Source organism: Zalophus californianus, chromosome 7, assembly GCF_009762305.2.
Source record: "Zalophus californianus isolate mZalCal1 chromosome 7, mZalCal1.pri.v2, whole genome shotgun sequence".
Lineage (NCBI taxonomy): Eukaryota > Metazoa > Chordata > Mammalia > Carnivora > Otariidae > Zalophus > Zalophus californianus.
Genome location: NC_045601.1, coordinates 62,709,825 through 62,730,516, shown reverse-complemented (window position 1 = coordinate 62,730,516; position 20,692 = coordinate 62,709,825). Strand labels below are relative to the sequence as shown.

At 37.3% G+C, this 20,692-nt stretch overlaps 1 protein-coding gene across 3 annotated transcripts in view; it reads right to left on the bottom strand.

The window, feature by feature from the left end:
• MMS22L (MMS22 like, DNA repair protein) overlaps positions 1 to 14,671 on the bottom strand; it is a 126,236-nt gene extending 111,565 nt beyond the window's left edge. The window contains exons 1-9 of one of the 3 annotated variants that reach the window (XM_027602056.1): positions 14,362 to 14,671; positions 13,816 to 13,994; positions 12,649 to 12,774; positions 11,654 to 11,703; positions 9,929 to 10,016; positions 9,658 to 9,835; positions 6,890 to 6,980; positions 5,110 to 5,240; positions 690 to 803 (exon numbers count right to left, since the gene is read on the bottom strand). In XM_027602056.1, the coding sequence (XP_027457857.1) occupies positions 690 to 803; positions 5,110 to 5,240; positions 6,890 to 6,980; positions 9,658 to 9,835; positions 9,929 to 10,016; positions 11,654 to 11,703; positions 12,649 to 12,774; positions 13,816 to 13,982 (945 nt within the window). In that variant the 5' untranslated portion in view covers positions 13,983 to 13,994; positions 14,362 to 14,671. Of the gene's footprint in view, positions 1 to 689; positions 804 to 5,109; positions 5,241 to 6,889; positions 6,981 to 9,657; positions 9,836 to 9,928; positions 10,017 to 11,653; positions 11,704 to 12,648; positions 12,775 to 13,815; positions 14,330 to 14,361 lie in introns of those variants that run through there. The other 2 variants (XM_027602055.1, XM_027602057.1) reach the window with 2 other exon arrangements.
• Positions 14,672 to 20,692: the final 6,021 nt, after the last annotated feature.

The following is a 20,692-nucleotide window of genomic DNA, read 5'->3' as shown; positions in this document are numbered from 1 at the left end:
TAAATTTACTGCTAAAATAATAACTGAAAATATAGTACCTGTAAACCCACAAAAATACGTTTGTTATTAAAAAGAGATAGCACCACCCAAACCCCAAATTGTGGAAAACTGGGAAATTATAAAACCCATGAAAAATCAAAGGAGTTTTTCATATAACATAAACCATTGTATCATTTCATAATTAATTATTTGTACTTACTTCTACCTGTATTTCTCTTTTTCTACTAATCCACAACACCTGAAATAAAATAAAGCCCCATTCTGAAGACTTGGCTCAAAATGAGGTGCAAGAAGATTTATGTTCCCCTTTGCACTTTTCTTCCTCCTTTCTTGAAATAATGCCATAAAATTCATTAATAAAAACCTACTTTATTTCTCCCCAAATCTAAATCTGCCGTATTTCTTGACTAAATTGTTTTCTGGATTACTAGACAGTATAAGAAGATTCTTGACAGAACAACAACAAAAAACTTGAGAAAATAAGAGTCAAATCCTGCACTTCTCCTAGAAGTTTCATATTGCCACTTTAGGGTTAAAAATGTAGTAGGTGTTTGGTACTCAGTGCTCTGTTTGGTGGTGGTGGCTGTCTTATATAAGGAACTTTGTAGCATTTTTCTTGGCGAAAACCACTGCAAAAATTCAATATAAGAGTTAGGAACAGAAATTAACACATCAATTTTACAACTTACTTCTGAAAGAGACCATTTATTTCTGTGTTCTAGAAGATGAATGAGTAGAACCCATAATTCTTTAATGCAGGAACATGGGCAGTGGTGACTTGCTAATGCTTCAGAAGGCCTAACCTGTAGAGAAGAACCAAACTGAATTCTGTAAGAATTTTACATGCTACATATCTCTCTCCAAATGTTTTTTTTTTTTTTAAGATTTTTATTTATTTATTTGAGAGAGAGAGAATGAGAGAGTGAGAGCACGAGAGGGAAGAGGGTCAGAGGGAGAAGCAGACTCCCTGCCGAGCAGGGAGCCCAATGCGGGACTCGATCCCAGGACTCCAGGATCATGACCTGAGCTGAGGGCAGTCGCTCAACCAACTGAGCCACCCAGGCGCCCTCTCTCTCCAAATGTTTTACAAGAATTTAGATGACTTAAAACTGATGTTCAATTATATAAAATTGTTTACAAAATATGTGCCATTCCATTAAATTTTAAAATAAATTCCCATTTCATTTTTTTTTTAAAGTAGGTCCCACGCCCAGTGTGGAGCCCAACGTGGGGCTCAAACTCATGACTCTGAGATCAAGACCTGAGCAGAGATCAAGAGTCAGATGTCCAACTGACTGAGCCCGCCCCTAAATTCCCATTTTACAACCAAAGTATAGAATGAACTTTATTTTCAAACTTTAAAAAAAACCTTTGCTTTAGGGGCACCTGGGTGGCTGAGTCATTAAGCCTCTGACTCATGGTTTCAGCTCAGGTCACGATCTGTGTCCTGAGACGGGGCCCGGGCAGGATCCATGCTCAGCGTGGCGTCTGCCCATCCCTCTCCTTCTGCCCCTTCCCGCTGCTCCAGTGTGCCCTCTCTCTAAGATCAATGAATAAAATCTTAAAAAACAAAACCCAAACCAAAAACCGTTGCTTTAATCATCACTGTTCAGTAAACGTTTCCTGTAAAGGGCTAGATAGCAAATATGAGGCCTTCTTGGGACATAGTCTGTCACAACTCCTCAACTCTGCCACTGTCCATACAACACTGGCCACAGACAATAGGTTAAAAAAAAAAAAAAAGGATGGGCTGTGGTTCAGTAAAATTTACAAAGCAGACAATGTGTTAGATTTGGCCTCAGGGCAATGATGTCCTAACCCTGATCTAATCCATCAGCCACAACAGAAAAACTTCTAATAAAAAGATTAGAAAACAAATTTTAATCCACTATAAAGCAGACTAAATTATATATTTTATTATATATTTATTTATATTTAATTTTATAAAGGTTAAGCATTTTTTTACCAAATATATCCTCAGTGGCCCTAAATAATGCAAGGCATATGCACTATATTTGCAAGTATAGCTAGACTTCAGAAATTCATTATGTAATTACTATTTCACATATACTACATTCATGTTTCTAACATAATACAGAGTCAAAGATAACTGTTAAGATGTTACTAAGTCGAGAGGCTGCTGGGAAGATGGCAGAGTAGGACGTCCCTGGGCTCACCTCTTGCCACTTGGCCACCTAGAGAGCACCCACGTTGGCATAAATAACCCAGAAAGCAGCCCAAAAACTGGCAGAACAGACTCCACAGCCCGGCATAGGCAAGAGGCCACAGCAAAGCAGATCCCCCCCCTCTGATCGCTCTTGGCAAGATCCCATCAAAGCCGTGCCACAAGCCTGGCAATGTGTGCACGGCCCACACAAGGGTCAGCACCACTCCAAAGTGAGTCCTGCCCCAGGGAGAGGGGAAGATAACCACACACCAGTCTGACTGTGACCCCAGCAGTGAGCTGGGGGCAGGCAATGGGTCTGACTGCAGGCCCCACCCACCAACAAAAGCTTCTCAGGGGACTACACAGGGACAGTGCCTGCAGTTTGGTGCTACTGCATCTCTGGCAAACGCCTGGTCTGACTCAGCTCAAGCCCAAGGCAACCCCAGAGCAGCCCACTAATACCATGGGCACCAGACTCTGCCCACAACAGGCAGAGAGCCATCGCAGACAACAGTACTGAAGGCAAACACATCCTAGCCACAACGGTAGGACACCCCTGGAGCAACACACATAGGAGACACCCCCTGAAGCACCAGGTTCTGGGAAACAGACATTGTACTGCCCGACCTCTTCTTCATAAAGCCACTACTTTCAAGTGCAGGAGACGTAGCTGACTTTCCTAACACAGAAAAACAGACAATGCAAGAGAGAGAATGAGGAGACAGAGGACTATATCCCAAATCAAAGAACAGGACAAAATCAGAGCAGGAAACCTAAGTGAAACGGAGGTAATATGTCTGATAGCGAATTTAAAGTAACGCTCATAAAGATACTCGCTAGAATTGAGGAAGGAGTCCAGGACCTCAATGAGACCCTCCACCAAGAGATAGAAGACATAAAAAGGAACCAGTTAGAGCTATTGGACTCGTTAAATGGAAATAAAAATAGACCATCTGGAATAAATAGCAAGCAAGAGGAAGTAGAAGAAAGGATCAGCCACCTGGAGGACAGAGCCATGGAAAGCAATCAAGACGAGCAGATGAGAAGGAGAAAAAATATGCAAAATGAAAATAGACCCAGGGAATTCAGCAACACTGTCAGGCATAACAGTCACATGATAGGGATCCCAGAAGGGGAAGAGTGAGAAAAGGGGGCAGAAGATTTGTCTGAAGAAATAATAGCTGAAAACTTCCTGAATCTGGGGAAAGAAAGAGAAATCCAGATCGAGGAGGCACAGAGAGCCCCCAACAAAACCAACCCAAAGAGGTCTGTGCCAAGACACAAAGTAAATAAGATGGCCAAAAGTAGTGATAAAGAGAGAATTTTAAAAGCAGCAAGAGAAAGGAAAGCAGGTACATACAAGGGAAACCCCATACGGCTACAAGTGGGTTTTTCAGCAGAAACTCTGCAGGCCAGAAGAAAGTGGCATGATAAGTTCCAACTGCTAAAAGGAAAAAATCTACAGCCAAGAATACTCTATCCAGCAAGGCTTTCATTTAGAATAGAGGAAGAGATCGAGTTTCCCAGAAAAACAAAAATTAAAAGCAAAACCAGCCACGTCCCTGTCACATGATGCCATCAGCCTGTGGGTCCCAAATTCAGTCCAGCCACCCTCCTGCCCAAGTCAGCATGCAAGGCCTGCCACCTGCTCAATGCCAAGTCAACACACCTTCACCTCAGACTGCCAAATGGCTCAAATTTGCACTCTTCCCCTTTAAATTCCAGCCCCTGTGCTCAAGTTTGTGCACAAAAGTGGGCATAATTATAACAGCAGAATGAAGCAACCCAAACATCTAACTACTTCTGTGGAATATATAATAGATAAAAGGAGTGTGCTAGGCTGAGAACATCTCCAAGAAGCACATCAAAGAACAATACATACAGCATGATTCTGGTTAGTAAAAAAAAAAAAAAAACAACAAAAAACAACAACAACAAAAAACCTGGGAAGAATAAAACAAGATGAAACCAGAGAGGGAGACAAACCATAAGAGACTTCTTAAGCATAGAAAAGAAACTAAGGCTTGCGGGAGGGGAGGTGGGGGGGATGGGTAACTGGGTGGTGGGCATGAAGGAGGGCATGTGATGGAATGAGCACTGGGTGTTGTATTCAACTTATGAATCACTGAATTCTACCTCTGAAACTAAAAATACACTATATTGTTAATTAATTGAACTTAAAAACAAAGGAAACCCCCTCCAAAAAAAAGATATTACTAAATCATGTCTGGTCAATATATAGACCAGATTTCAAAGATTTTGATAATACATAAAACAATCTAAATTTAAAAAAATCATAAATCCTGATTTCCCATAAGGTTTATGCTAACAATTTGAAATAACTGATAAATCTACAAATTTCCATTGTTAGAAAATGAGTAGGTATTGTAGCACCTTTAAATCACTGTCTGCATTAAACACTCTATTAAACACAATTTAGTAAGAACATGATTTCTCCCATGATTCTACACTTTTTTGAAAAACAAAATCTCCCTTTAAATTTGTCAACTAATTTTAGCTAAGTACTCATTTATTGTATTATGTAACTATATATATATTATTAAAGGGGCTGGACTCTATTTGCATATAAGTTAAATTTCCAGTTATTGTCATAAACATCCTGTTTTCACTTATTTTTGACAAGATGGAAAAAGCTATTTTTAAAAACAAAACAACTGCCTCTGATATATTAATTTTACCATTTTAAATGTTTAAATCAAATTCTTTTCCAATTCAACTTCCAGACAATAATAAATATAAAATTAGGAGAATTAACAAACAAGTAAACCAATCAGATTAAATTCTCATGAACAACACACATTAAGGACTATTGTCATTAAACATCAAAAATACAAATAAACTTTTTTTAATTTAGATTCAAGTAGCCAACATATAGTACACATTAGTTTCAGATGTAGTAATATAAACTCTTAAAACATTACCTTGTCATACCTGTTGAGTGACAGGCTTATTAAATCACAAAGGAGATTTTCACAATGTTCTTCAAATAGGCTGATGTTGGTTAAATTGTCACCTGCCAGATTCATAAACTGATGACCGTATATAACTTGTTCTAAAAATATAATGAAATATAATAAAATATATCCTAAAAAACAGATTTTACGAATTCGAAGGAAGAAAGTAACTACTCCTTTAAATTCACTTAAGACAAAACTGCAACATATACAGTTAAAAACAAATTTCTTTAGAAATAAAAGTTAAATTTGAGGCAATTCCTTTCTTATCTGATCACTGATATACATTACCCCAAAAAAGTTTTCAATTTTCTCAAGTGCCACTTAATAGACTTCTCTTTTCTTAATGTGGTCATCTTTAAAATGTAACAATGTAACATCACTTAAGGAAAAAAAAAATAAAAGCGGGGAAATGCTAGAAAATCTTCACCAATATTTCTGACCAATAAAGGCTTTAAAACATTTTTAAAACAAATACTGATAAAACTAATCACATGTAATTGTTTTGTGGTGTGAACAGAGCAAACCAAGGTAATAGATACTAAAACGTGTACTTATCAGATTAAGTATTGCTCCAAGGAATTATTATCTGAAATACAAAGTCCATGTGAGAGAAGAAATTATGTATTTGTAGACATCTTTGTATGTTTGTGTGCATGTATATATATATGTGTACACATACACATATATACATACATGTATTTTTGTATTTATTAGCTTACTGAAAATCAGATATTGAGATAATGGATGTTTTTATAACCTATAACCTAAATTGATAATTTACAAATAGGTAATATTTACAAAATACTGTTAAGTTGATAATGGACTCTAAAGATGCCAAATAGCAAGACCAAGAAATAAACAGGCAATATGTGAAATAAAAAAGTATTATCCATAATATATACAAACTACTAATTTTTTTAAAAAAAGAAACATGAGCAAAAGATAATGAACAATAAAGCAAATATAAAAAACAATAAAATTATATAAAAATGTTCAACTTCATTGGTACTCAAAAAATTGCAAAACAGATTCAATATCATTTTTCATGTATTATTTGGCAAAAAATAAAAATAATTGGTAATATCCACTACTGGCAAGAGAATGAAGCAAAGGTATGCTTGCAGTGTACACAAATTGGGGAAACTCTGTACAGCAACTAAGCAGTGGTTACGATATTAAAGCTGAATGTGCCACTCCAATTCTAAGAATCCACTCTACAAAATAACTTGTACATGTGTTCAAAGATGTATACACACACACACACACACGGATGTTCCGTGAAATATTACTTGTAGTACCAAAAATATGGAAATAATGGAAATATTAAAAAATAGACTTGGCTAAATAAATTATGATAGAGCCATAACATACAGCCCTTAAATAAATGAAGTACTATATGTACTGACACGAACAGATCTCTAAAAAACTGTTGAATTAAACATTACACAGAACACTACCATTTGTGGTTAGTTAGAAACAAAGACAAAAATCCTACCCAAGGGTTTCTATGTATATATACATACACACACAAACTAATATAGAAGTATGGAAAGATAAATGGACCAAACTGTTCTCTTGAGAAAAGGAATTAAGACCTTGACTTTTTACTTTGGTTACTATTTGATGTAAGATAAAAATTAAAAAACCCGGAAAGCAATGATGACCTGTAATTAAAAACAGAAAACAAAAAACAATTAAGGGTTTAGATTTAAAAAGGATATAAATCAGAAATCCATAAACTTACTCAATTTTTCACCCAGCATGTGAAGAATTTCTAGCACCATCCAATGGATATCTAAGTGGAGATGTAATAAATGCCATGATGGTGGAAAAAGCTGTGAAGGATATTATCAACTGTGACTGAGAATTCATAGTACTTTAGTAGGCATTTTATAGCATGCTACGACACTCCTCCATAAGGACAAGGATCAGGAACCAAGTAACCTACCCACTCTTCAAAAGCTCAGGGAAAAACTTGGTCTTGTTCATTAGAGGATTCTTTCACCAGAGATCTTTGAAAGCGTATTTTCATTTGATGCTTTAGGACAGACCCATCTTGGGGCTGCTAAATAGACTTGTATAGTAAAGGTCCCTTCTAACCAACCTCTGATTTTACTACAGCTGCAAGGCAGTAAAAGAATTTTTTTAACCACTTATTTTCATAATCTTGTTTTAGACTTTAGCTAGGAAATATGTTTTTAAATGTAATGAGTACCCAGGAACTCCTATGAAGTATTCTAACAGGAGAAATAGACTATCACATTGTAGACACTACTGAGATGCCCATTAAGAAACTGAAGTTAAAAGCAGTGAAGAAATTTACCTTTCAATTCACGTGTTAAGATTAAAATCTAACTCTGATTCAAAAGCCAGTGCTCTTAACTACTGTGCTGTAGTAGGGTTGTCAATAACCTTCCTTGAGCCAACATTTAGTATCACTTTAAAAATAAATAACAATGATATACATGTTCTATTAAGAGAACCAGGAAGAATGATAGAGAGGGGACTTGTCTTATCAAATGTGCAAACAAAATAAAATGCTACACTAATACAACAGTATTGGCTCAGAAATAGATAATAAATAAACAGCAAAAATAGGCAAGAGAGAAATAAACATGGTATCTCCAATCAGTGGGGAAAACATGAGCCATTCAATAAAAGACTGGTTATTAACTTATTCATTTGCAAGAAACTAAAGTTAGATTTCCCACCTCACAGCATATTTTTTAAAAAGAGATGAATTAAAAAGATATATGTAAAAAACAAGTATATTTTTAACAATCACAGAGATGATACACAAGAAAAACCTGACAAATGTGACTATATACAAAACTTAAACCATCTCCATAGCAAGGCAAATTGCTAAAAAAGAAAAGATAAATTGATGAAAGTATCTGTAATACATAATACCCAACAAATATCTCTAATAAAGTTCCTTAAAAATAAAAGACAGATGCTTAACTGAAAATGCCAATTAAATACTTTTCATATGTAAGATAGGTAAAACAAGAAATAGAGTCTTAAAAGATACTTTTCATCTTGTAAGATTTTTCTTGCTGTTGTTTCAGAAAAGAACAGTATTTCAGTGTATGATTTTTTTGTGTATGTGCATTAAAAATTCAGCCTTCTGATCTTTAAATAACCTCTTTTCAAGTTTGCCTAATTAAAAAGGCTATGAAAGGCAAAACCTAGTTGAGAACCTTTGCAGTCTTTATTTCCACTGCTAAATTATTTTTCTTTTCTTTTCTTTTTTTTTTTTAAAGGTTTTATTTATTTATTTGGCAGAGAGATCCAGAGAGAGAACAAGTAGGCAGAGAGGCAGGCAGAGGGAGAGGGAGAAGCAGGCTCCCTGCCAAGCAGGGAGCCCGATGCGGGGCTCGATCCCAGAACCCTGGGATCATGACCTGAGCCGAAGGCAGCTGCCTAACTGACTGAGCCACCCAGGCGCCCCTATTTTTATTTTCTTAAGCATTTGATGAAGATCCAGAAAATAAAGCCAGTCCAATTTATAAAGACCAAAATGAAGGAAAAATATCCCTCTCCCCATAATCTATCACGAATATTTATTAAGTGTCATGATTACAAGCAATTATCTATTTGCTTTCTATGAATTAGACATATTAACCTCTGAATTCAGGTAGGACTTTTTATTTTTAATATTACATATATTGGTCCCTGATAAGAAGAGTATTTTGTTATTGTTAAATTTCATAGAAATACATAAACATTTATTCGTACCTTACATTTTGGCAAAGACACATTCCTAAAAACTGAATGTTATTCAAATTGGTAAAGTCAAATTGAATGAAAGAAGTTGAGAGTTCAGGGAAACCCACGGGGAATTACAATTTGCCATTCATATAAGCTCACATTTTCCTATGGAGAATTTGTTAATTACATCTATAAGCTGGGTCATGCTATCAATACAAATATTAAAAGAACAAAACTTCTATAGGAATGACTTCACAGGTAGAAGAAAGGGGAATAGTCAAAACAATCTTAATCATATTCCAAAAAGGTCTCAAAAGAATATACATAATGCTGTGGTTTTGAAGCTGTAGCTTTTATAATAAGGTGATCTTGAATTTTACAGTAATAAACACTAGGATTTGCCCAAACCTTTATCAGTGGGAAAAATGGTACAAATTTTTAAAAAGTAAGTTATTTTGCTTTGAAACTTGTACATATCTGCACATTATAAACTGGAATTGAGAATAGCGATCACTGTTTCAGTCTATATTACATTCTAAGCACTTTATTTAATTTTAACTTATCTAATTTTCCCAATAACTCTAGGAAGCAAACCAATTATACACGTGAGGAGACTGAGGCAAGAGGTGTTGCTTGCCCAATGGCACATAATTAGAAGAGGAGCCAGAATTTCAACTCAGGCAGTCTAGTCCCTGAGCTGCACTCTTGACTATTTTCCCTCATTCTTGAATGAATGAATATTCCTTGCGAAAAGAAAAAAAAAACCCCGAGGATTTAAAAATTAAACGAAACAAGTCAAACCTTAATTTGGTTTTGATTTACAAATGCTCCTGGACTAATGCTGGGAAGTTCAGATAGATGTCCAATATACAAGAGTAATCCATGAAGTTCATCAACCAGCACAGATGGAAGCTGTGCCTCCAAAGTTTCATAGGGATGGACAGGAACAGAACTCTCAGCATTTTGTACCTTCAGGTACCTAAGAAAAGATGGATACGCAAATAACCAGACTCTGGATGAACATGCACTCAGAAAGTCATGCAGTAATCAAAATACTCATCTGACATCTTACCTAAAGATGAAAACTTTAACGTAATGAAGAAATGTCACGCACTGCTGCCTAATATTGTCTGCTTTGCAGTGTAGGGTGGATATCTTCCCTGAAACCAAAATAGATTCAGTGATATCAAAGTTTAAATAATTAATCAGTGGGCAGTGACAAAAAAAAATTTGTAAGCCATACAAACAGCAGTTCATTTGTGATTTCATCTGTTCCAAATTTATCACTCTACCATACATTCTGATCCAACCACACATAATTACCACTTCCTGCTCCCTGAACGCAGGTTTCAATACACCTCAATGACTTCGTCTATACAGTTGTTTCTACCTGGAACTCTTCCGCTCCCCAAAACTTCTGCCTACTTATTTTTTCATCTCTGTAGACCAAGATCTGGCATCACTCTGTGATGGGCCCCTAAACAGATGAAGCCCCTGGCTCCCATAGCAGCTTATACAGGCCACGATTACTACACTTTTCCGTCTACCATGCTGTCCTATGCTTGTGTGTCTGTATGTCCTACCAACTACAAACTCCTCAGCAGATTCTTCCACTTTGATTCATCGTCACCTTACACAGTACCTGGCCTGAAACAGCCTCAGGTGATAAATACTACTCAACATTTACTGAGCACACAGTAGGAAAACAAAACAGCCCTGACAGCAGATAGCTAACAACTAGGTCATGATGTTCCCTACTGAAATTAAAGTTTTCATGAAATATCAAAAGTAATCAGATGGGGCCACTCTGTGATTATGGTGAAACAAGACAAAAACAAAATCTCTCTGTAATCATGTCTGAATACAGAAAAAAGGCACTATGCAATCACAGGAAAACAAACAAAATACCAAAACAAAACATTTCCCTCTTGCAGCTAACATGACTATTACTTTACTAATTAGAACCCTCCTTGGCCTTTCTGGGTCCCACCTCCTAGACAAAAATTAACATATTCAATTCATTACACTGTCCCTGCTTAACACCATCCAATCCTAGTCCCCTTAAACTCTCTCCAAATCACCAAAGTACAAACCTCATCACAAGCCCCTCCCTACTCTCCCTGAGAAGCCCCAACTGTTTCTCATGATGTGTACTTCCTTCTTGTGTCAGTAAGCTACTCAACCTTTCACTGACCAAAGGTGTGTTCCAGGTGATCTTTAGTTGCTGGGCATCACTAATAACAGGTATTAGCCTGAGCACTTCACAGGCATTATATCATTTATCCTCACAAGAACTCAATGAGGTGGGAACTGTTACCTGGTGTGAGACCCGTAATTAGCTAGGGTTGGAACCCAGGCTGACCACAGTGCCATGAGTCTAATTCCTACACTGGAGCACAATTGCTAGAAAGGAGAAGCAGCTAGCCTGCGCTAAAACACTGTCTTCAATTCCCTTCACTACCTTAACTATAGCAACCCCCCTCCATGAGTAACCCATTAAATGTCAAAAACAAACCAAAAGCAGAGCAAGAAGACAGCATAAGGTCCCACTCCCCGCCCCCAAAGCAAGTTAATTCACTTTAGAAATGTTTAGCCTTAAATCAATTTTATCACATAGAAAAATACTATGAATCTCAGCTACAACAAAATTTAAGTGTTATATTTTTTCTGAACACTAAACACTATCCTGAACTTCTAACCTAATGCTTCTTCCTCCATGTTATTATATCCCAATTACACATCATAGATAGATGTGCAATTCAATTCCTTTTTGCTATTAAAAACATTTAAAACTTACCAAAATCACAGTTGGCCTGTAATAAGGTTTCCAAGTTGTACAGTTGCTGCCTAATTTAAAAAAATGTAAGGTGAGAGTTAATTTTGGAAAAATTTAAAGCATGTATTATAGAGATATTTCCAAATCTATTACATAGCTTTAGTATGTGCATAGCCTCTCATTTATGATGTTTAAAAAAGTTGTGGATATTTATACAGGGTCAGACAGTCAAGACTGAGAAAAGATAAAACGTGCCTTTGTTTGACCTTCCAAAAATATCTATTAAAAGCTGCATATATGTATATATAATTATATATTATAAATATCATTAAATAATGTTAATTGTGATGAGATACTGTTTATGTTTTTTAAAAGTTCATATTTTTAAGAAATGCTTATTGAAATATTTAAGGGTAAGATAACATGATGCCTGGAATCTGCTAAAAATACTCAAACCAAAAAAAAGAGGGAAAGGGACAGATGAAGAAGTGTGATAAAACCTTGATGGTGTACTGCCGCTGAGAGAGGTTATGTGAAGTTTCGTTATAGTATTCTCTCTACATTTGTGTATGTTTGGAAAAGTTCATTAAAATTTTTAATGTTGTCCAACTTAATCATATTAATTAATTATATTACTATACAGTCTGAAAGATGTATCTGGAAAGTCTGAATTCATTCTCTAAAAATCAATGAAAGACTATGACGATTCAGTAACAAAAGTATTTTAGTTTTCTTCCAAAATTATAATACGGTTCAAAGCATTAAATATTTGTCTTCAATACATGATGTCAATGTTGAATAAAAAGTCTGAAAAAGAATGAAGACTCACTAAAAAACGAATCATTAAAATCACTGCTTCATCAAACATTACATGATTGTTGTTACTGATAAGATAATCAAGAGAGCAACATGAACAACTCCTGCTTTTGTAATATTGGTATCAGAAACCACCCAGCAAAGTAACTTACACAACTGAAAAGCATCAATGGTCAAAGGCAATTAAAACCAAAACATACCTGAATAAATGAAAGAGCACTCTAGATGAATTCACTAATGCTGTTTCAGTAACCCACTGAATGGCAAATATTTCCACTGTATCTTCTTCAAAATTAGTTGGTAAAGGATCAAGATTCAAAATTAATCTGAAATGAAAACTCTAATCTTGTAAAAAGTATGCTAAATCCCAACTATAGCATATTTTTGTCATTATATAAATCCATATTGTATGTGACATGTCAACAATGATATCATAAAATTATGATATGCCCCGGTACCTTACATATTCAGGAATTACTACATTTAGATTGTATGAAAAATTCAGTCATATGGAGTGATAAAGTGTAACTAAAGAACAATGTAACTTAGGGGAAAAACTCAAAAAGTAAGTCTAGGGAACATACTTTTTTGGCCTGTGGTCTTCAGTCGAAGAATTTCATCCTTTGAGGCGACATTTAATGTTTAAAACAGGTAAAAGTTACTGAGCCATGTCTGGAGCATAATCAAACTGAATAATCTCTTTTAAGGCCTCAAACAAGGTACAACTATAAAATCAACAAAAATGGCTTCCTTTCTGAAATTGCCTCAGCAGGTATTCCCAAAATATTTCAACAACTGCAGTTTTACAGCAACTTGTGTACAGCTGCCTAAGGCAAGAACTTTAAAGAATAACATTCTTGTGAACTTACACAATCTGGTGAATTTATTCAAAAGTTAAAACAAAAATAAGTCTATGATTTCTGTGTATAGATACACAGAATTAGAAGGAACTGGGGCAACAAAACAATGTCTATGTCTAACTTAAGAATTACTGAGAAGCTCCAGATTATTATTTCATGTTTTAGAAGGATACTCCAATTCAAAAAGCCCAGCTAGCTCAGAATTCACTTTAAGTAAAAGGGAAATTAGTGGCCAGCTTCCTACCCCAAAACTGAGATAGCTGTGAGATAAGAAAACATCCGGTAGCAAGAAGTTCTCAATATCCAAAAATCTTTTAGGTACGCTTTAACCAGGAAACCGACAACAGAGCTGATAACCTGCACCCATGTTATATACTAAGTCGATTTGCAAAAACATGGCTTGAACAACAAAGTTTAAGTTGACTTAAATCATAATTAAATAACATTCCTAACAAACTGATGAAAAATTTGATAAGGGAAAAACACAGTCCCCGATTTTTTACCTACCGCTTAAGGGCTCCGCTGGAAAGGTAGGACTCTCCAGAAAAATGATTTCCTCCTCCTCTGTTGTCAATACCACAAGAAAAGCAAGGGGGTTTGCACCATTCTGTCCCCAGCTCCAGTTCCAAGCTGTCGGTCAGGAACATCGACGCAGTGGAACAGTTATCCATCATTTACTTTCTGTCCTGAAATGTTTGGGACTCCTATCATTCAAGACTCCAAAGATACTGTGATTAGATTCCAGGACGTGGGGCGGGCCAAGAGATTGGCGGTATCTCAGAAAGTTCTCAAAACGTCCCCCCAGTACAAAGAAAAAAGCCCGAGAAGCCAATTCCTCAACAACTCTCCCCACACCGACACCCCGACAGCAAGGCTGTCAGAACTTAGAATGCAGCCCCGACTGGCTGCGGCAGGAACTTCACATATGCCATCTAGGTCGGATTCTGCAGCCGGGACAGCGCGAAAAAGAAAAGAAATGGTTGCAGGACAGATCCAGCTTCAGCTCCCGACCCCGCCTCGACCTGCACCTCCCGCTACGTTACCGAAAAGTACCGAGCCAGTTTCTCAACAGTGTCGTGGAAAAGCCTCCTTGCGCACTTCGGGTGGGGATCAGGAACCGCCCGGCGCCAATCTTTAGTCCTCCCAGCCGGAAGGCAAGTTCCGCCAGGTTCCCACTCGGCGGCGACCAGCGCGGGCCGGGCACAGGGCGAAGGAAGCCGGTGTCCTGCGCACCGGAGCGCCCCTCCTTTGAGGCACGGCGTACCTGCTCACACTTTCGGCCCCCGAGGTCCGCCCCCAGCTGTCGGGTCTACAACCCCGGCGTTAGCGAAGTCTAAATCAGAAACAGGCGAAATTCCCGCCACTGCGCGCCCGCGCTCAGGGAGGGCGGGGCCACGGCGCAGCCCGCCCCCTGAGATCCGCTCGCGAAGTCTCTGCAGGAACCGCAGGCGCTCCGCGAGTTCTCGCGAGAGTCAGCCGCCCAAGAACTCGATGCTGCGAGCAGCTTTTTCTTTCTTTCTTTTTTTTTTTTTTTTTCCTCTGTGCGTGTAGCTTTAATTGGTGAGTTCGGCTGGAAGGCGGGGCCTCACGGGGAAAGGAAACTGGAGGCTGAGGTGAGCAAGGCCTAGGGACCTCTGGGTATTCTTCGCGCGGGACGCAAGAAAAGAGTTTTGCTCAAGTGAGTCCGAAGTTGGTGTCTCATTTACACCCAGAGCCGCGCCATCCCCTCCTGTTACCGGGCTAGTGCCGGCAACTCTTTTGTTAAGATCGAGGATGCCTATTGTTCGTGGTTTGTGGACAAGGCATGTGCAAAAATGAGGCTAATCCAGTGTATAGTAGCACTGAATAAGTCAGAAGTTCCTTGCTTTTGACATAAAACTGTCGCTCCCCTTATTTGCAACACATCTGGACAGGTTTAAGTCGCTTAAACCTGGTCGCTTTTGTGAGATATAGCCCATGTGCAGCATTTTTATCTTTTTATATTTTAAAAAGTATTCTTTTAAAATCTCTTCAGAAGACTTTCTAGTCTAAATCAGAGATAACACATTTAGGCTTATCACTGACTTAAGATTCAAGAAAAACGTGATAATTGCTCCTTCAGATATCCTATAATTTTGAGTATTCGCCATTGCCCATTCCTCCATAATAGTTTGTCCTGTGTTTAATTCCTGTACAGAGAACCTGTCAACTCCTCTGTTCAAACCAAATACTGCACATGTTCTAAGAAATGGGATGAGGTGTGTGTGTGGGGGGAGGGGGAACACAATATGATCTCTATTCTGACTGCAACCTAGGGCTACTCTGATGGGTCCTATGTCCATTATGTTCACATCATGTGTCTTCTTGGTGACCACTGCAGCTTTTTAGGGTCCAGGTGGAGTTCTAGCATGACACATTGTCATCTATAACAAGCCCTAGGAAACAGTGTCTAGGTATGAGAATATTGGGCCCTGGCACTATTTAGGAGAATTGGGTCAATAGACAGTCATTATTATTTCTTCCTCTAATCAAAACATTCGGATAGACCCCTTTTTCCTTTTTCAAGTGCCTGATGAGTGATCAACTTGGTTGAACCAGTAAGTAGAATGTGAAGAACCAAGTAAGTTACCTGTAAATAACGTAAGCTAGTACTCTAATGCATTTTGGTAAGAATCCCCAGCAAGTTAACAGGCAGCATACTGAAGAGAGGTAATTAAAGATACTTAATGAAAGGGCATTTATAAAGGTATGGACAGGGTTACTGGAAAACAAAAAGTAATCATGAAGCATCCAGAACTAATCAGAGTCATTATCACCCTTAGGCCTAAGAGATTTGGGGGAAGAGGGATTACTAGAGCCCAAGGAGACTTGTTCAGGTAGGAGACAGCTACCTACCTGATAGCCACCTATAGTACCTTCATAGAGGAACATAACTACTGCCAACCTGCCACCCAACAGGGAGGAGCTGGAAGGATTAAGTATGCAAACCACTTTCCCTCCATACTGCACTGTCCAACTGGTGATTTTCATTGGCTAAAACCAACCTAAAAATAGAGGGCAAGGATGTAACCTATAAAGTTCAGGCTCCTAGGAGAGAGTCCAGCCTGAAGAAGGGTAGAGAGTGAATCTGATGGGGGTAAATTTTATCAAGAAGACATAAAAATACTAAATGTATAACAACTTCATAAATATATATATATATAAAGGGACAAATTTATTAATTATAGGAGAAGTTAATCAGTAATTAGTTACAGACTTCAACACTTATCTCTCTGTAATTGGTGGAACCAGTAGAGAGAGAATTAGTATAGACTTGAACAGCACTATCAACCAACTTGACCTAATTGATATATTTATAGGTGACACAACCTGACAATAGTAGAATACACTCTTTACAGGTACACATGGAACACTAAGGTAGACCACATTCTTTGCCAGAAATCAAATTTCATCAGCTTTAAAAGGATTGAAATCATACAGAGTATATGGTCTGACCACAATGGAATTAAACTAGAAATCAATAACAGATACCTGAAAGAAATCTCTAAATATTTGGAAATTAAGTAGCACTTCTAATTAACCCATGGATCAAAGAAGAAATCACTAGGAAAATGAGAAAATATTTTGAATTAAGTGAAAATTAAAGCACATTAAAATGTATAATTTTAACTGCTTACATTAGAGAAGAAGAAAGAGTTCAGTTCAATGATTTAAATTTCTATCTTAAGAAACTAGAAAAAAACGCAGCAAAATAAAACCAAATCAAGAAAAATGAAGGAAATAATAAAGGGGAGAAATAAATGGAATGAAACAGAAGAATAGAGGAAATAAATGCAATCAGAAAGTGGTTCGTTGAGGCACACCTGGGTAGCTCGTTGGGTGACTCTTGATCTCAGCTCAGGTTGTGAACTCGGAGTCATGAGTTCAGGTCCAATGTCAGGCTCCATGCTGGATGTGGAGCCTACTTAAAAAAAAAAAAAAAGTTGGTTCTTTGAAAAGATCAGTATAATTGATACACTCTAGCCAGACTGATAAAGAAAAAAAAAAAGAGAAAACACAAATTACCAATATGAGGAATTAAAAATATATCATCACTCTAGACTCTACAGACATTATAAGGATATTAAGAACATTTTTATGCCAAGAAACAGATGAAATGGGCAAATTCATTGAAAGACACCAACTGCCAAAACTCACAAAAGAATATAAAACTTGAATGGCTCTATATCCTTCATAGTAATTTTAATCTTTAGTTAAAAAATTCCTCTCTCTCTCTCTCTCCCAACCCCTCTTTCTCTCACAGACCACACACACACACACACACATAATTCCTACAAGGAAAATTCCAGGACCAGAGGACTGTACTGTTGAATTCTCCCAAAAATTTAAGGAAGGAATAATATCAATTCTCTACTAACTCTTACAGAAAATAGAAGAGGATGAAATACTTCAAAACTCATATAATGTGTCCAGCATTACACAGACATCAAAACTTGACAAAGAAAATTATAATCCGGTATCATTCACATAGAGACAGAAATTTTACCAAATAAAATCCAGTAATATATGAAAAGGATGACATATACTAAAAAAATCAGGTTCATCTTGGGAATGTAGGGTTGGTTCAAATTTCTAAACACAATTGGAGTAGTTCATTATATCAACAGATTGTAAAAAGAAAACCACATCACCTCAATCTGCAGAAAAAAAATCACTTGAAATATTCAATATCCATTCATGATAAAAACTTGTCAAACTAGGAATAAAAGAAAATTTCCTTAACCTGATAAATGGTAACTATGACAAACCTACTATTGAAATCATGAAAATGAATGCTTTCTCCAGAAGACTGAGAACAAGGCAATGAAGTCTACTTTCTCCACTTCTGTTCAGCATTGTACTGGAGGTAACTAACCAATCCAATAAGGTATGAGAATGAAAGAGATGGGAAAGGAGGAGGGAAGACTGCTATCATTCTTAGATGGCATAATCATTTATGTAGAAACTCCTTAAAAATCTAAAAAAAAAAAAAAAAAACCCAGCTACTAGAACTAATAATGTATTCAGCGGGGTGGAAACATTCAACATCAATATACAAAAAACAAATGGTGTTTTTCTAGACAAGCAATGAACACTTAGAAACTATAATTTAAAAAGCAATATCATTTTAATAGCATCCCAATAGATCCAGCCCTGTGTGGGGCTCTGTGCTCAGCAGGGAGTCTGCTGGAGATTCTCTCTCTCCCTCCCTCTTTCTCTGCCCCTCTCCCTGTTCTTGCACTTGAGCATGCTCTTACACACACAGTCTCTCTCTCTCTTTAAAACAAATCTAAGAAATATATAAATAAATAAAATAAAATAAAATTAGGGCAGGAGGGAGATGTGGGCACCAAGAGATGGTGTTTTGAAGACAGGAAATATATCACGTTTGTGAGGCTATGGCAATTACCAAGTATAAAGGGAAAGGTTGATGTTGAAGAGAAGGGGAATAGTTGTGGAACTGCAGACATTGGGAAGACAACAGGGGACTGTATTCACTACCTGGATGACATCATTTAATAGGATCAGGGACAATTTTTCATTAATAGGAAAATGAAAGGTATGCAGAGAAAGATAGCTGAAGTTGGTGAACTGGGTGGTTGGAATTTGGGGTAGTTTTTGTTTTATTTCGTCTATTTTCCTTGTGACATATTACCTGGAAGTGAGAGGAAAGAGTGGTTGTTAGCGATTTGAGATGTGTCCTTATCATATTAGTGAGTAAAAAAAAGTATATTTTCTAGGGAAGTGTGGTAGGAATGTCTGTGGGTATTTGAGATTTATGATGAAAAATTAAGAGTTCTGTTAGCTTAGTTTTGTGATTTTCTCCAACATTCAGAAGGGGAGGACATATGATAGAATTTGAGTGCTATATTAGTGAACCCATTCTGACTTACTGTTTCCTTTTAAATGTGTTTATAAATAATCTATTTGATTATTATCATCATACTCAGTCAAATAATTTAATATGAATGTCATGTTTTTAGTAGGGAAACTTTATAAATTCAACTGAATCTAATATATCCCAAAGGTTAAAGCCCTCAATTTCAGAAGTGTTATCACCATTTTTTAAAATTTTTATTATTATGTTAATCACCATACATTACATCATTAGGTTTTTATGTAGTGTTCCATGATTGATATTTGTGCATAACACCCAGTGCTCCATGCAGAACGTACCCTCTTTAATACCCATCACCAGGCTAACCCATCCTCCCACCCCCCCACCCCTCTAGAACCCTCAGTTTGTTTTTCAGAGTCCATCGTCTCTCATGGTTCTTCTCCCTGTCCAGTTTTCCCCCCTTCATTCTTCCCCTCCTGCTATCTTCTTCTTTTATTTTTTTTTCTTACCATATATTGTATTATTTGTTTCAGAGGTACAGATCTGTGATTCAACAGTCTTGCACAATTCACAGCGCTCACCATAGCACATACCCTCCCCAGTGTCTATCACCCAGCCACCCCATCCCTCCCACCACCCCCACTCCAGCAACCCTCAGTTTGTTTCCTGAGATTAAGAATTCCTCATATCAGTGAGGTCATATGATACACGTCTTTCTCTGATTGATTTATTTCACTCAGCATAACACCCTCCAGTTCCATCCACTTCGTTGTAAATGGCAAGATCTCATTCCTTTTGATGGCTGCATAATATTCCATTGTAGATATATACCACATCTTCTTTATCCATTCATCTGTCGATGGACACCTTGGCTCTTTCCACAGTTTGGCTATTGTGGACATTGCTGCTATAAACATCAGGGTGCACGTACCCCTCAGATCGCTACATTTGTATCTTTGGGGTAAATACCCAGTAGTGCAATTGTTGGATCGTATGGTAGCTCTATTTTCAGCTTTTTGAGGAACCTCCATACTGTTTTCCAGAGTGGCTGCACCAGCTTGCATTCCCACCAACAGTGTAGGAGGGTTCTCCTTTCTCCGCATCCCCGCCAACATCTGTCATTTCCTGACTTGTTAATTTTAGCCATTCTGACTGGTGTGAGGTGGTATCTCATTGAGGTTTTGATTTGGATTTCCCTGATGCTGAGCAACGTTGAGCACTTTTCCATGTGTCTGTTGGCCATTTGGAGGTCTTCTTTGGAAAAATGTCTGTTTATGTCTTCTGCCCATTTCTTGATTGGATCATTTGTTCTTTGGGTGTTGAGTTTCATAAGTTCTTTATAGATTTTGGATACTAGCCCTTTATCTGATACGTCATTTGCAAATACCTTCTCCCATTCTATCAGTGGTCTTTTGGTTTTGTTTGCTGTTTCTTTTGCTGTGCAAAAGCTTTTTATCTTGATGAAGTCCCAATAGTTCATTTTTAACCTTGCTTCCCTTGCCTTTGGCGATGTTTCTAGGAAGAAGT